Source organism: Thermobia domestica, chromosome 1, assembly GCF_964235325.1.
Source record: "Thermobia domestica chromosome 1, izTheDome1.hap1.1, whole genome shotgun sequence".
Lineage (NCBI taxonomy): Eukaryota > Metazoa > Arthropoda > Insecta > Zygentoma > Lepismatidae > Thermobia > Thermobia domestica.
In genome coordinates, this window is record NC_137454.1 from 301,520,738 (window position 1) to 301,535,729 (window position 14,992).

At 34.9% G+C, this 14,992-nt stretch overlaps 1 protein-coding gene across 6 annotated transcripts in view; it reads left to right on the forward strand.

The window, feature by feature from the left end:
* Cyp4c3 (Cytochrome P450 4c3) overlaps positions 1-7,536 on the forward strand; it is a 156,185-nt gene extending 148,649 nt beyond the window's left edge. For all 6 annotated transcript variants that reach the window (XM_081727012.1, XM_081727017.1, XM_081727010.1 and 3 more), the window contains 2 exons: positions 216-395; positions 4,498-7,536. In XM_081727012.1, coding sequence (XP_081583138.1) covers positions 216-395; positions 4,498-4,658 — 341 coding nt within the window. In that variant the 3' untranslated portion in view covers positions 4,659-7,536. The remainder of the gene's footprint in view (positions 1-215; positions 396-4,497) is intronic.
* The last annotated feature ends 7,456 nt before the right edge of the window (positions 7,537-14,992 follow it).

Here is a 14,992-nt window from a genome sequence, read left to right on the forward strand (position 1 = left end):
TTATCGTTTTGTATATTTTAAGCTTCAAATTTCTCGACAGAATTCGCGACGAGAAGAGATTTTGAACCGAATAGTAACACGAATTCCCTGCTACAAGTAATACATAAGTACTAAATTACAATTTTCTACTTTAATTTTGTGTACAATTCCTAATGTTATAAAATCTAAGAAACAAAACTAACAATAAAGATTAATACTACTTTCCTTCTTTCTAGGTGACTATACTGTTCCTGCTGGAACCACAGCACTTATTTTGACGTATATGCTTCATCGTAATCCTGAAGTGTTTCCCAATCCAGAAAAGTTTGACCCTGATCGTTTCTTGCCGGAGAATGTTTTAGGACGTCACCCATACGCCTACATTCCGTTCAGTGCTGGACCAAGAAATTGCATTGGTACCTACAAAATTTAGTTAACATAACATTTTTTTCTACCGTAGTAGATATACAATAAAACATGTATTAAACGGAATTCAGTGGTGCCACAGGGGTGGCCCAAAAGTAGGTATACTGTTCCGTACTAAATTTTATATCATTTCTTATTGTTATAAACAGGTAGACCTAGTTTCTTTATTATTTGTTCTTAACGTCTTTTTTACTTATAACTTAAGCCCGGAACAGTCGAATCAATTATATCCATTAACTAGAATTTTATACTTGATCAATACAGGGGTGTATACCTACTTTTGGGCTACTCTAACAAAATTACATTTAGTACATGTTATATCTAGTGTTGCCCACGATATGAGAAGTATATTTTCAAATTCGAGACGATATCAGAAATTTATTGAGTCTCGTGGGCTTGTGTTACATTATTCATAATATAAAATCTAAATTGATATGATGATCATACGAACATAATGAAGAGCATTTATCAACGTTTAAAGATACTCCGATTCTCGAAAAAAGTTTTTCTCGTCCCGTTTTGCGAACTTATATACAAAATGTATGACCTGATTTTTTTTCTTAATTTCATCTAGAAGTTATCAGAGTCTTTCAGCGACAAGAAAGATCCATGAAGGATATGATATAGCAACATTTAAACTATATTTATTATTGGAGTATATTTTTGTAATGAGTTGCGTAACTTTAAAAACGCTAATACCAAATGCTGCTAATTGTGTTTGTGCAACCACTTCGTCAATTTAATATTTTCGTACTGTGAATCATAAAATACTAAAAACAGAGTTTGAGATCTAAGATTTGAGTGAATTAGTGTTGCTCACGAGCAGTGGCGTATTTACGATTTTGTTTCGGGAGGGGCTTTGCTAACTTTCAGGAGGGCTTTGCCTGGAAATGTGAAAATTCTGCAAGATATTTCATATATTTACTATAGTAAGTAAGATTTCGGGGGGCTTAAGCCCGGAAGCCCCCCTAGATACGCCACTGCTCACGAGACTACTGATATTTTAGTCTCGTCTCTAAAACGAGACGAGAAACGTCATGTTTCTCATCCTCGAATTTAAAAGTATACGTATTTTTCGCCTCATTTTCGAAATGAGACTAAAATTTCTTGTGTCTTGGGCAACACTAGAAGTATTGTATTTACAAAACCATAGACTAGTTGCTAGGTTTCTCAACCTGGGGATCGCGAGAGGGTTTGATGGGGGTCGCGAAGATAAGCGGAAGAGATAAATATAATTTGAATCTAATACGGGATATTTATTTTTGCATATACTGTTAAGAACGAAAAAATAGGTCTACTAAACATTTTCAACAGGTGCAGAGTTGTCTACAAATCAATTTAAATAATAATATAAAAAAAGTACGACATGAAACTAATGAGAACTGTACATTGAAATATCAGGAAAATACAAATACAACAAAACGTGCATATTGAAATACAATTGAAATTGAAAGCTAATGAGATGCCTGAGCATGGTGTGATTTCACTAATGCCGCAATGTCTGGTTCAATCTTCGTGACGCACATTATCAAGTCATTTTCAACTGATAAGCGATTCTTGTCTTTGTTTTATTGCTTACCATAGAGGAAAAACTACTTTCGCACATGTACGAGGTAGCAAATGGAATTATTACTTTTAAAGCAGCAGATATCAGAACAGGATATTTTTCTCTCCTCTTCAGCCAGAACTTGTCCAAGTCTTCGTTACAGAAAATCAGTAGCAAGGACTTGTCGCACGATAATTCTATTAGTTGGTCAAGAATTTCTTGACTTAGATCAGCTACTTTGATGGCCTTTTGAATGAAAGGGTTTAACATTCATCTTGAACCAGCACTTTCATCGTAGGGAATATATTACTGTTCTGTATCCACTGTACACAAGAAATGGATTCTACAATTATAGAAATAGATAAATATCGTGAGATCTCCGCAATAGGTATATTAAAAATCGCACAAGCTTATTACAAATCAGGAATTATAAGGTTGTCGCTGGCAAGAGAACGTGATAAAATGGAGGCCGTGATACGAATTAAGTTGAGAACCACTGGATTAGTGCATTAATTAATGTCATTTTTCTTGTCTGTTCCTTGTCCTCAGTATATGTTTTATTGAGAATGAGAGCAACAACCTATGACGTCACAGAGCACTGAATTGAAAATGACTGCTTTAGAGTATTAGAATTCAGCATTTCAATAGTTTGGTTTCCTGTAGGACATTTCTCATAACTGATAAAATAAAACAATTAAGTTATTCGCTATCTAGCTCGGCCAGCAGTTCAGTTTGGCCCAGGGGTGCAAATAAGCGACAAAATTTTAATCGCCCCAGCAAAAAGCTACTAGTCCACATCTTACAACAGAAATCATTTACTTACCTTCGATATGATATTAAATACTCGCCAGCACCGATGAACCCTCGCCCCGGGCGAGTGCTTATTTGCATCCCTGGTTTGGCCATATTTACAACCATGTAAGTTTATCCTTAAGTAAAACATTTTTTGTAGAAGTAATTGTGACTAATTTGAACAGGGCTTATTGTATGTTGCTTTATTCTATCAGATTGCCTGAAAAGTATAGAGCCTTTGGAGGTCAAAACTGAGAATACATTTATTTATTTATTTATTTGTGATTTGAGAATAATATTATGAAATCATATATGCACCATTTTGAAATCACATATGACGTTCTGTCATTTTCCCAGCAACCTAATAATCTGTCGCAATTAAACTTCTATAACTTCTAGTTAAAAAAAAAAAAGTAACACGTGGTTTTCACACGCTTCTTTTGAAACTAACTTAACCCAATTCATGCAGTTCTGCAGAGACAGAGGCAAGTGATCGTCTGGTGATGCCAGGTCCGGATTGTATAGTAGATGCAGTAAAAACCTCCCAGCCAAGTTCTCTCAATTTCTGACGAGTCGTTAAAGTTGTATACGCTCTGACGTATGCTCGCGACACCCTTTGTTTTGAGAAGTTTCGGTTGTTTCTTTTGACTTGATTAGGTGCTAATTATCGACAGTACAGGTACGCGTTCTGCCCTGGGGCAGCAGCTCGTGATGCATTATGCCCTTCCAATCCCAGCAAACGCACAGCATGACCTTCCTAGGCGTCAATGTTGGCTTTACAACAGACAGTAAAACTTTATCTTGCTTCGTCCCTGACCTTTTTCGCACTTCATTGTTGTAGTTTTGCGCATAACCCAAAATTTGCTTCTGTCAGGAAACTCTGCGCACGGTGGCTCAATGGTAGAGCGCTCCCCTCTGATGTGTGGGGTCCCTGGTACGATCTCCAGTGAAGTAAGCTTGTGGCGGACAACATCGTGTCCGTTTCCTCCTATATTCTTATTCCACTATTTCTTCCATCGTCATTCACTTGCCGTAATCATCTGTCTCGCTTAGCCTAACAGGACATAATCGTGGGACGTTAAACTGAAAGATTTATTGAAAGGAAACTTAATTCTACGTGTTACTGAAACGAGCTGAGTCTGCGCACCAACAGAATTACTTTCCATTGGTGAGTTGCTGTAGGGGATGAAAATGTTTCAACTGTAGCATGACTTAACTATCTCTTTAAAAGCTGAAAAGGAAAGAATTTATACTAGATTCTCAAGTATAATAGTAGAGAGACTTTTCATTATTTCGTAGGCGCTGGATAAGAGGTGTAAAGACAACCCTAACAACAGTTTAGGGAGAAACTGAGAAATTTTAACAACTGCACCAGGCAAACCAGTGCGAACAGATTGAATGATACTACTGCTTGTTTCCCGAATTAATAGTGATCTACCTAAAATAGATTTGCACTTTCTAGTTTGTAAAAAAACATGTTCTAGACATCATAATCAATGACTTGAGACGCAACAAAGAAACTTGTTTGTAAACAAGCAATAATGTGATAACTTTTTTTGCTTTAAAAAATAAAAAATAGAGAAATAAATAATCTATATTTGATATTTCATTGGTAGAAAAATAGATAAGTTCACATTGTACCCTTTATTTTGCTATATGCTGTTGCTATCACTTTGCTCTATAAAAATAATATAGACTAATATATATAAAAGAGCAACGTTCCTTTTGATAACATTATCTTGTTATTTGAACAGGTCAAAAGTTCGCTCTGTTGGAAGAGAAGGCAATGATATCGACTATCCTGAGGAACTACAGAGTGGTAGCCGTTGATAGAAGAGAAAATCTAACTCTTTTAGGAGAACTAATTCTAAGACCAAGAGATGGACTGCAAGTGAAGATTTATCCAAGGAAATAACCTACGTGACAATTGTTAGAATAGTGTAGTAGTTAAGATGATTCATACACTTCATGTGATATGTTCCTCAATCATTGCACAAGCTTCCTTTGTCAAGGACATTTGTTTCATTTCTTTTCTGATTGCTTGTCTACTTAGAGCACGAAAGAGTTCAAGATTAATAATATAACAGATTCATTGAGCCGAAGTTACTTGAAACACTGCAAATTGTTTCATGCTTTATCATGTTGGACACATGCATGATAAGTTAAGAGCAAAGTGTGTCTCAATAAACATTTTATCTATCCTAGTGATGCTTCATTTTGTACTCATTATGATGTATTATATTTATACAGCAGCGTTTCTTAAACTTTTTCCAAGTAGATACCACTTTCAGTAGTTAGAATGGTCTACAGATTATCTTAGTGTTGTTTCCTTCGAAAGCAAATTTATATAATATAATGTTTTGAGAATATGTTAATACCGGTACAATTATATTCTTAACATATTTTAAATTAAAATTGCCTTGATTTTATCGAGTTCCCTCTTGGTTCTGTGGATAACGTACTCGCTTTTGGTGCGAGAGATTCAGGTTCGATTCCTGGTGGGAGCTCGTGTGGTTCGGATCCCACACTAAGAGCCTGACATACTAAAAATAATAAAAAAATTACCATTTTTCTTTTGCTCGTTTTTCATAATTGAAAGGAGATAATGAAATGCAACTTACCACAATCATAGATAATGTTATTCTACAACAGAAAATATGAACCTATAGAATTTTCAGTGTTACCATCCATAGAAATCACAGTGTTGTCAGAATAACCTTTCCCAAAAAATCTAAGTTAAGGCAGCGACTAGAGGAGCGAACTCAACTGCATTTGATTACATATTATGTTGTCTTGAAATCCTGTCAGCTACTTCTTAAATAATAATTGTATTTAGTTTGTAATAAACAAAATAGTTTTAACATACGGTTATTAAAATTAAATAATAATAATGTTATTTAAAAAGTAGTTCACAGGATACCAAAACAACTTGATACGTAATCAAATGCAGTTCAGTTCGTTCCTCTAGTCGCTGTCTTAACTTAAATTCTGGGGTAAATGTTATTCAGGCAACACTGTATTTTCTATGGAAGCAACACTGAAAGTTCTTCAGGTTCATATTTTCTGTTGTAGAATAACATTATATACGATTATAGAAAGATACATTTCATTGTTTCCCTTCGCTTATGAAAAACAAGCAAAAGAAAAATGGCAAATTTTGTATTATTTTTAGTATGTCCGGCTCTTAAGCTGTGGGTCCACGTCTCATATAGTCCCGCTGCTGAAAGGGGCGCTAAGCTCAAATCCAAATCGAAGAAATCCCTTAATTGTATATTGATATTAATAGTAAACCTTAGTTTCTTTTTAATACTTGAAGGCTATCAAGAATATTTTATGATAATAATACACTAATATAAGCTATTAGAATTTGTATAATCTTTCCCTTATTAACTAAAAATGTCAGTGATGAAAAAGATGAATGGTACCTGGGATCTTCAGACGCATTAGGTCTTCCCTAAACACTGTTCAACGTATGTTTTTGCAACAGAAAATCCAACTTATGTTGCGGAGAGTAGTGTAAGTAGAGTAATAAAATTCATATAATGACCGTCCTAGAAGAGGAAGTAAAAGACGCTTGTTTATCTAATTTCCAAATTCTGAGATTCTCAAGTATAGTGTATGTGTGATACGCACTTCAGTTGAATTTTATTTGCTCTGTCTTTTCTGGACTAATGCTAATATGAGAGAACCACAAGAGCAAATCTCGAGGACCACAGTTTGAGAAACGCTTATATACAGCATTAGTTTTATTATGATTTACTCTAGGTATATCTATGGTTCTACTGGATATTCTAGTTGGTTGGTAGCTTTTGTTTCTAGTAGAACACTAATAACTCATATGGAATTACTAAGTTTCTCTTTTAACTTTCTTACTTGCATGAGAAATAAGAAGGAAAAACAATTCTTTTACTAACCCAATTTTTCGCAAGTGACTTCATGGATGTAAATACATTGTTAATAGTATTCAATGGGTGTACCAGGTATATCGTATATGTCACTCAACCAAACGTTATTAATATATTACTTTGATTACTTGATGCTTCCCATGTGTTGGCACTTACAGTTCGAAATATTAAACTTGATTTATTTGCCTTGTAAAACACAAAACTCTCTGCTGCGCACTGTTGCCACGTTTAGTTGTGCAGAAAGTTGAAAAATGCTTAAAAGTTTGATAAAATCCCACACACTAACAGATCGCCCAAATCATGCATAGGGATCTACGGTATATACATGGAAACTCAGCACTGAAACTTTTCGCTAAACTTCAGTGGATACGTTTGATTGGCTAGTTGTCATCTAACGCCATTTACACAGCAGTAATTAGAAGTATATTATTATCGCGATCTTGCTTGAAGCGTTTAACATTTACTATCCTGTATGACTAAAACAGGGGAAAATATTGATGGGTGTTGAGTATACATTCTGAGTTCAAAGAGTGTCTAGGGTACCAACTCACTATCTTCAAAATTTTCTCAGCCTCTTGTGTTTCACAGATAACATTTTATGATTAATAGTGTTTATTTCTTTTGTGTCGTGCTATTATTGAATTTTTTTGTAGTAATATTATTAGTCAGTTTTCAGTCATCGTATTTTAAAAGTGTGGCATCTTTTTAAAGCCCACGTACTTCTGTATTTTATTTTTAGCAGCCATTTAGTAAAGACTTAATAAGATCTAACGATATTATCTCTTATGAATCATGTGAAGCAATTTCCTTTTGCGATTAGTGCAGAGCTCAAACATCAACTCAAGGCCGTAGAACTAATTTATAGTCTTGTTAAAAAAAAAAAGGAAATTGACGCTCTTACTAGTTATTCACCCAAGACTTCCAGTCACTGTATGCTACGGGATAAAATCGTAATGGATCAGTGGTAGAGCGCTGACTTCTGACGCGTGGGGTCTCTGGTTCGATTCCAGCTCCCGCGAAGTGGGCTTAGTGATTGACAAACACGTGGGCTTTCTCAGGGTTCTCCCGTTTCCTTCCATTTCCTTCGTTCCATCATTATCATCCATCTCACCATCACATTTCCAGCCTTGGTGCATGATTATGGAACATTAAACTTTAAAAAGATCCTTCAGTCTGTCAGTCACGCTTATTCACAATAGTTCCCAATCATGCTAATAGTTGCACTGCCGTCTACGTGACACTAAGAGATGTCGCTAGCATGCAGACGAGCCGAAGGCTTGGGAGGAATAACTAATAATAATAATTTGTCTTACATTTTTATTTTGCTTTGCACGTTTTTGTAATGTCTAAAAGATTTTATGGAGCATATATATAACGAATAACACAATCTTTGTTTTTTCCGCAAACTACTTGCTCCAATTTCCACAGCTGCATACAGTATTTTACAACAACAACAACAAAAACTAGGGTATTCCGCAGTCTGCAATGAAGAGAAATAGGATATATACAGGAAATAGCTTGTATATAAAATATGCTATTTCTTTTATGGATGCTAACAAAATTGTCCCTGTCCATCAAATTTCTGTGATACAAATACTATTGATAATGTAGTATGAAGCTCGACAATACTGTTATCATAATGACGCTTGAAAAATACAATACAACTTGTATAGGATTGTAAATAGTGCATACACCTGAGGAAGTTCCAGTAAATGGAATAAAATTTTCTTGTAAAATAAATAAAAGCATTTTGTAATGTAAAGAACTGTATTTGATCATTGTTTGATTAATTTCACACATAGTATATATATATATATATATATATATATATATATATATATATATATATATATATATATATATATAGTAATAATATTCAATGGATTCCGATGAAGAATTATTATCTCTGTATAAATTGAGTCAATAATCTCTTGTGCTGTCTCATCTGAACTTCCATTCAGGGTTACTTCAATTCCTCGAACTCACGGACACAGAAAAGAAAATAGAAAATGAAAAAAATAAGCACAGGCCTACATTTGAACCAGACTATGTTGTACATAATTCTGTGTTTTAAAACCTCTTTTTTCAAAAATAAATAAAACTTGAGTTTCATTCGTTATATAAAGACAATTAAAAGCTTTCATAAAATCTAGAGTTTGAGCCAATAGTTGCTGAAACAATATGTTGTACATAATTCTTGAAATTCTAAAATAATCTTTTTTTTTTAACCATCTAGTTTTTCATTAGCTAAAGAGGATTAAATGTTCCCATAAGGTCCAGAGGTTGGACCAAAAGCTGTTGAACCACACTATGTTATATATATTTCTCTAAATTCTAAATCCTCCCTCTTTGTATAAAAATCTAACTTATTTTTCATGAGTTAAAGACAAAGTGTCTTATAAGATTCAGATGACGAACCAGGAGTCATTACTCTTATTTCCAAGATCTAAAGAGCCCTAAAGTTGTTTCTTCTAAGAAATGAGATAATTATGTGAAATCTTGTGAATCAAGCTATGTCCCTGCAATAATAGCAAGAACTACGATATCCTATTCTCTCCCTGCTGCCTACGTAAGGAATTTGGAGTAACAAACAAGTAGAACTATTTTTCTATAAGTAGGCTGGATGCTAATATTACTCAATGATATTGTATTTTTCGAGGCGACCGCTCAGCTCAGTAATTGGTGTTTCATTTCCTCCTTTCCAATGTTATTTTCCATGCAATATGATATTTGAAAATATGATTTATTATTATTATTTAAAATTTAATTGTTCTAAGCCATGTGGAAGAAAACTTATGAAAATGTAATTGCCACACACATGGAAATCCATTTCATTATGTTTTTTAAATAGGAGGCGACTTTTAAGGATAAAGAATAAAATGCCATATGGGATATTATTTACAGATAAAGTACTTTGGGATTTATTGCTAGATGTACATATTTATGTTATATATATTTTTTTATATTACGATGGTTCTTTTTTATGTATTAAATAAATTTTATTAAAAATAAAAAAGAATACAGAAAAACAAAATGAATAATTTATTTTATAATATATATAATTTACTAAAGCTTGAATCTTATAATTTAAAATAAAGCGCAATTGACATTCATGTTATACGTACGATATAAATATAAGCTTATAACTCAAAGAGAGAAAATATGAATTAAAATGGTGTTTGAAAGAAAGTGTAACGTTTTTAAACACATCAAACATAAGTTACTTGTTTAAATTATAGTATACCAGCTGAATCTGCGCTCGCTATACAGCGCATCATTCACATATGAACATGAATGTTCTTGATATTCATCACAACATCTGTACATGTCCCTTTACCGACACAAGTGAAGGACGTCTTGATAAAAATATGCAAGGAGTAACATAAAGGGAAGATTTTTTCAATACGTCGCACCGTTTGCAAGATTTGAGCCTACTTCCGCTTGGAGTTTCTAATTCATGTATGATCAGTGTTTTCTTTCTTCTCGCATTCAGTATGTAACAAGCAAATACACTACACACACAATTAATTATGTCAGTGATATATGGTGTTCATTTAACAAAATACTCCAAACAATAGAGATTCATCTTAGACTAGAGAAATGGTTATCCTTCACTTTCATTATCATTTGGCCATGAAACAAACGTCAACGAGGTATACTAACCCCGTATACAAACGTGTGTTATTGGAATTATAACGCGTAGGATATGATGCTTTACTTTTTAAAATTTCAATGCTTCCAGTGTACCCCTAAAAATGTAATAAAGAAATAACGGCCATTTTTTAATATTCAGTTAGAACAACAATCTACACAAAATTTGCAATCAATCAGTGAAAACGACATCTTTCTAGAGCTTGTGGTTTTTCGCGATAACATCGTCAAAAGAGCTGACCACAAACATATAAACGCCCACAAACATATAAAGTTTTCTTGACCACAAACATATAACCCTAACATATTAATATATAGATATTTGATTTGTTTAAAAGATTCAATTTTAGACTGTTGGTTCAACTTTTGGGTCTTACGATTGGGCTCGCGGACGTCCCAGTTTCATCGAGGCAGTCCCATTCCCCATATAAATTGTCCAAAACTCCAAATGCCCTGTTTTTTCTTCAAAACGTGAATTAATATCATTCGTGCAATATTAAAAAAAACGACCGTTTTTATTAGTCATCGATACTCAACTAATAGGAATATGTACTCCTGTCACTCACTTTTGGTGAGTGTTCACCTCACCATCATAGGAATTCTGCCATTATTGGCAGGTCACATGCTGCAACTGAAAATCTTCCATGCACCACGGTCTTCCGCTAACCTCTTCGTCTTCACGTACGATTTCTCTGTTTTGATATCGTCCATTAATTGTAGTCTCCTTCGTCCTCTCCGTATCTTTCCTGCCACCATACCCTATAGCATGTCCCTCATGATGCAGCTCCTTCTTAGACAGTGTCTAGAGGGTAATGTCTCATCTTAATTATATTTAAAATTGTTATTGTCTTCCCCACCAGTCTTAACATCTTCTCATTTGTTTTCTGCTAGATTCAACTAATTCTTTCCATTCTTGTCCACATCCACATTTCGAAAGCTTCCAGTCTTTGTTTCATCATTTTGTGCGTGATGTCCCATGCTTCTGACCAATACAATACAATACTCCACACGAAGCATTTTCTCAACTCTGTATTCAAGGTCTCACAAAATAATATTTTCTTTCTCCTAAATTCTTCTTTCGCCATTCCTATCTTTGCTTTTATTTCACGTTCACATTTCATATCATTACCAATAATACTACCCAGCTATCGAAAACTAGTAACCTGTTCTATTTTCTCCCCTCCTACTTGTATATTTGACACCGACTTCTTTGTTCCAATCACCATAGCTTTTGTCTTTCTAACATTTATTTTCATCCCATATTCTTCACAGCCCTTCCTCAAGTTTTCTACCATTGCAATGACAAGTAAATCATTGTAATGATTTCAGTGGTAATTTGGATATGGACACATAGAACGTAATATTACGTTTTTATGCCTTTGTGTCCCTCAAAAATTTAAAACATTCAATGTATTGTACGTGAAATAAACTATATTCTACATTTTTAATTCAGACAACAATACAGCTAACAATCACAGGATTTACAGTTGCCATGATTTCTTTGAGTTTCTTTGACAAATTTATTTAGTTTTTTTTAAGTGTATCAAAATCAAAATTTAGTGAAAATTTCATGAATTATAATTTACAACATATGTATTTTCAAACGACACATACGTAAACAACGAAAAAAGTGAACTTATTGATGGTTAATTTTTTGTATTTGAGTTATCACCATTTGTAATATCCGTTATGGAGATATACATATATGATATGACATGCTTCTTCTTCACTTACTGTTCCAAACATATCATGTCTGTTTTGTACTACATCATGAAATTACACATTACTGGAAACAATTTAATTTAGAGAAGTTTCATGAGTTCTATGAAGTTTTATGTAATAATCGTCTAATACAAAGGCAACTGGAAGTTATAAATATTGAACTAAGATCAACCATATAGGGCAGAACCTTCTTTCGAATACAGTGTCAGTTTACGGCCAAGTGTGAAGGATATGACTCAAATTTCAACAAGAAACCTTCATTTCTTGTCTTCCTGGTTTGATAAGAAAGCCGCCGTAGATGAGACATTTTCATCAATCTTGTAAGGTAGGATTTTATATGATTTTTCCCTAATATTTAGAATGTGTGCCAATTTTTGTTTTATTAGCAAAATTATTACGGAATTATGTGTTGCGGACTCAGCAAGTAAAGATCGTAATCCGGAATAACTTGGAACATGTGTCAGAGAAGTAGTGCTTAATCCAATTTGTTTTGCATATGCCCACATTCATCTTCGGTTAAATCTAAAGAAACTAAAAGCCATTTTTTGTCTGAGCGTTATAGTAATGTATGATTGAATCCCGGGCATATGAAAGCCCACAAATATTCAAATTACCGGTATGGGCCGCTAAAATTAGTACAATAGACAATGGGCCGCAGAGGACTTTGTATTTGAATCAATTTTACACGAATCTCGACGGGACACTTTGAGAATGTACACTCATGTCCAAAATTATTGTCGCATGTCTATAAATATGTTGTTGTGGGAATATAATTTGATAACGAATTCGCCCGGTATTTCTTATAATGTTAGTATGTGTATAATCGACAAAGACATGTATGTGGCAAATTTCATGTCAAAAGAGCAGTAAATAAGAATAAAACGAAAATAAAATTTTCTTGTCCATTTAGCAACATTTTGTTTTACTCATTCTAATTTTTGTATTTATAATTCTTTTCCTATAAAGTTTACCACAAATATACATTTCCCGATTATACACATAGTATCAGCAGTAAAAGTACCCTGCAAAATCATTATCAAATTATATTTTTACAAGAAGTCAACTATAGATATGCGACAATCATTTTGGACATGAGTGTACCTTGTTAGACCAGTACATGTTACGATTAGAGGAACTGTTGCCCCTGGGTTTGGAAAAGAGGATCAGTTATTTTTGCGTTCTGTATATCATTCCGGTATCTTTCTGAGCCACGTGATCTATTCCATATCTCTAGTAATCTATTAAGGATTTCAATGTTAACTGATTAATTGGTGTGATAATAGGAAGTCACCTCCAGCGTTATTTGTTCCTGTGACGTAAAGATCAATGACCACATATTTATCATTTAAAAACGCCCAATAAAAACAATGTTTACAAATTGGCCCTCATACCGTGAGTTGAATGCGAATGGAGATAAGATGAAGGTCAGTTGTTGGTGTGAGTATATCCAACATAACACCTGGTTGTGGCAGTTCAGTTAAAACGTAAACTTCCATAAGGACAGAGTGAACATGGGATCTCCACAGAGCGTCATAAGGGCGTATATGCTGTACGAGTTCAAACTGGGGTTAAACTTCGCTGCAGCGGGGCGGATGATATGCCAGGCCTTTGGTGAGGGTGTCATGTCTACGCGGACCGCGCAGTGGTGGTTTAACAAGTTTAAGGACGGTGACGAAGCACTCGAAGATGCAACACATACCGGAAGACCAACACATGTGCAAAATGAATATCTTCAGGCAGTAATTGAGGCGAACAGTTCCCAGACATGTGAAGAACTGAGACTACAATTCAGTGTGAGTGGAGAAAATATTTGACAGCACTTCCATCAACTTGGGAAGCACTACAAGTTGGGTCGATGGGTCCCACATGATTTGACTCCGGGCCAGACTGCAACGCGAGCAGACACCTGTGTTTCTTTGCTGTCTCGTTTGAGGAAGGGGCTATTTCTGGACAAGGTGTTGACATGTGATGTGAAGTGGGGCCTGTACGAAGCTCCACGGTGCCGTCATAATTGGTTAGCATTACATGAACCACTTCTAAAACAGCCGACTGCACCACTGTCCTCTGTGTGTTTGTTAGGCTACTCGCAGCATCGTGCATCGGGAACTGCTACCAGCTGATCAGAGCATCAATGCAAATGTGTTCTGGCAGCAGTTGAGCCGTGTTTAAGAAAAACTCAAAACTCTGGAGCCAGCATTTCTGAATCGCAAACGGGTTCTCCTGTTACGGGATAACGCTAAGCCCCACGTGGCTAGGATGACCAGGGACACCATTCTATGCCTTGGATGGGAAACACTATTACATCCACCATACTTCTCGAACATCGCACCGTCCGATTATCCCTGTTCCATTCCTTGGACAATCAGCTTAGAGAACGCCTGTTCAAATCCCTAGTAGAGATGCAAAATGCACTTGATACCTTCGCTTCACGGCTCACCAAGTTCTACTGCGATGGAATATATGGCCTTCCAGAACGTAGTCTGAAGGTCGTCGATGGGGATGGGGACTACTTTTGATCTTCCAGGTACGTCTTAGGTGACATATCGATGTTCGAAAGTTGTGGGTGAAAAGGCGACAGAACTTTCATGGTTGCCTTTATACAATATACACTCGCTCAATTTATAAACCACACAACAAATTTTACAATAAGTTAAGATAAATTTCGCAAAAGAGTTAGACTAATAAGTAAAGAAATAAATATAATACATATAGGAAGGAAGGTGACTAACAGAACAATAATAATAAAGAAATAAATACACGAAACCTCAAAAGGAAAGCCTCAGAGAATATTAACCATTTTAATCCCGCGAATAAATGCGACAATACAGACACAAAACAAGGAAACGAGCGCACAGTCACAATAGTCAAGAATGGCGGATGTTGCACCGGAGCGGATTCTTGTGCTTCCACTCGAGGAGATGCGCTCAAACTGCAAACAGATTGGAAAATATTTTCCATTCAGTAAAATCTA